This window comes from Seriola lalandi, unplaced genomic scaffold (genome assembly GCF_002814215.2).
Source record: "Seriola lalandi dorsalis isolate HSWRI2012SDOR001 ecotype SW California unplaced genomic scaffold, Sedor1 jcf7180001958127, whole genome shotgun sequence".
Lineage (NCBI taxonomy): Eukaryota > Metazoa > Chordata > Actinopteri > Carangiformes > Carangidae > Seriola > Seriola lalandi.
In genome coordinates, this window is record NW_019428796.1 from 153 (window position 1) to 1,692 (window position 1,540).

The 1,540-nt window shown below is 40.8% G+C and overlaps 1 protein-coding gene across 1 annotated transcript; it reads left to right on the plus strand.

The window, feature by feature from the left end:
• Nucleotides 1-315: 315 nt before the first annotated feature.
• LOC111655466 (protein-tyrosine kinase 6-like) lies at nucleotides 316-1,520 on the plus strand (the record flags this gene model as incomplete). The annotated part of the gene is made up of 3 exons (XM_023406924.2): nucleotides 316-791; nucleotides 1,074-1,255; nucleotides 1,346-1,520. Coding segments are annotated over exons 1-3 (661 nt in total), but the record flags the coding sequence as incomplete, so codon positions are not given.
• Nucleotides 1,521-1,540: the final 20 nt, after the last annotated feature.

Below are 1,540 nucleotides of genomic sequence, written 5' to 3' on the forward strand. Positions count from 1 at the left end.
TGCCATTTAGATTGTCCAAACAAAGAGGGTACAGTATCTGATTTTTATAGGTAGAGGGCCTCCAAAAAAAGCATCTATACTTATTTTTGTGGTTACTTGCTGTCATGCCTTTGTAAGGCAGTATAGCTCAGCATCTTTTCCCCTTTCATTCATGTAAACCAGACTGACAAAGAAAACACCACCAGATCAGTATCACGACATCAGTGATGTTTTTAAGCAATTTTGTTTCCGTAGACAAATGTGAGTCTATGCACAATCCTGTGTGGGCTTGTTAGAATTACCTATACATTCATTCAATAAATATTCAATCTAAGAAACTGCACTTGTAATATCATTGTGATGCATGAACATTTCTCTTCACCTAATGTTTGCAAAGCACGGAAAATCACATCTTTGACAGTTTCATTTTAAGCTCTGACTTGGAGTATATTTAGTAAGCATCACAGTTTGTGTTCCTTTATTATGATGAGTATGTCACATTTGTCAAATGGTCAAGATTTCAAAGTGGTTTCCATGGTTTTGTTTGTCTGGTTCTCCCTCCCCTGTTCTTATTTTGTCTCTGTTCCTCTTTTTCATCTGCATCTTTCTTTCTTCATTCCTTTCAATTCTCTTTCTGTCTCTTTCTCTAGATTCAGAGTTGAACCACCGTGAGTTTCAGAGGGAAGTCCAGATCCTAAAGAATCTCCGGCATCGTCACCTGATCTCCCTGTTTGCTGTGTGCACGGCCTCAGCACCATACTACATCATCACCGAGCTGATGGAGAAAGGCAGCCTGCTCAACTTCCTCAGAAGTAAACCTCAGTGTTATTCTAATGGTGTCTTTAGTAAGAACTAGTTGATGTCCTAGGGTTAGGGGGAGATTCGGTTATGGTAAGTTATTATTTGCCAAGCATGGTGTGATCTAAAACTTCAGTCAGTCTCTCAGTTTTGATGTTGTTTCTTTCACTTCTGCACTCAACTGCACCCAATTGCCATTTTATTAGGAAAAACATGCAGTCCTACAATAAATCCTTAAGTTTCTTGTTGTGTCTGATTCTCTGTTGTTTTCTCTGTGTTTGTTTTCTCTGTCTCAGGTCCGGAGGGGCAGCTTCAAGACACTGCGTCACTCATTGACATGGGTGCCCAGGTGGCTGATGGGATGTCATACCTGGAGGAGCAAAACAGCATCCACAGAGACTTGGCGGCTCGAAACGTCTTGGTGGGAGGAGACTACATCTGTAAGGTGGCTGACTTTGGACTGGCCAGAGTGATAAAGGTACGTGTGGAGGGAAGAAGTGTTTCTGTGTCATTCTCTTATGTGAAATAAAAAAATGAAGTTTTTAAAGACAAAAGGTTTTTCATCCAGGAGCCATTTTACATCACAGAAGATAAAAAGATTCCGTACAAGTGGAGCGCTCCCGAGGCCATCAGCCATGGAAAGTTCTCCAACAAGTCAGATGTCTGGTCTTTTGGGATCTTGCTCTTTGAGATAATCACCTATGGAGGCGTTCCTTACCCAGGTTGGTGGAATGACATGACATGTTATTTTTGTTTTTTTTTT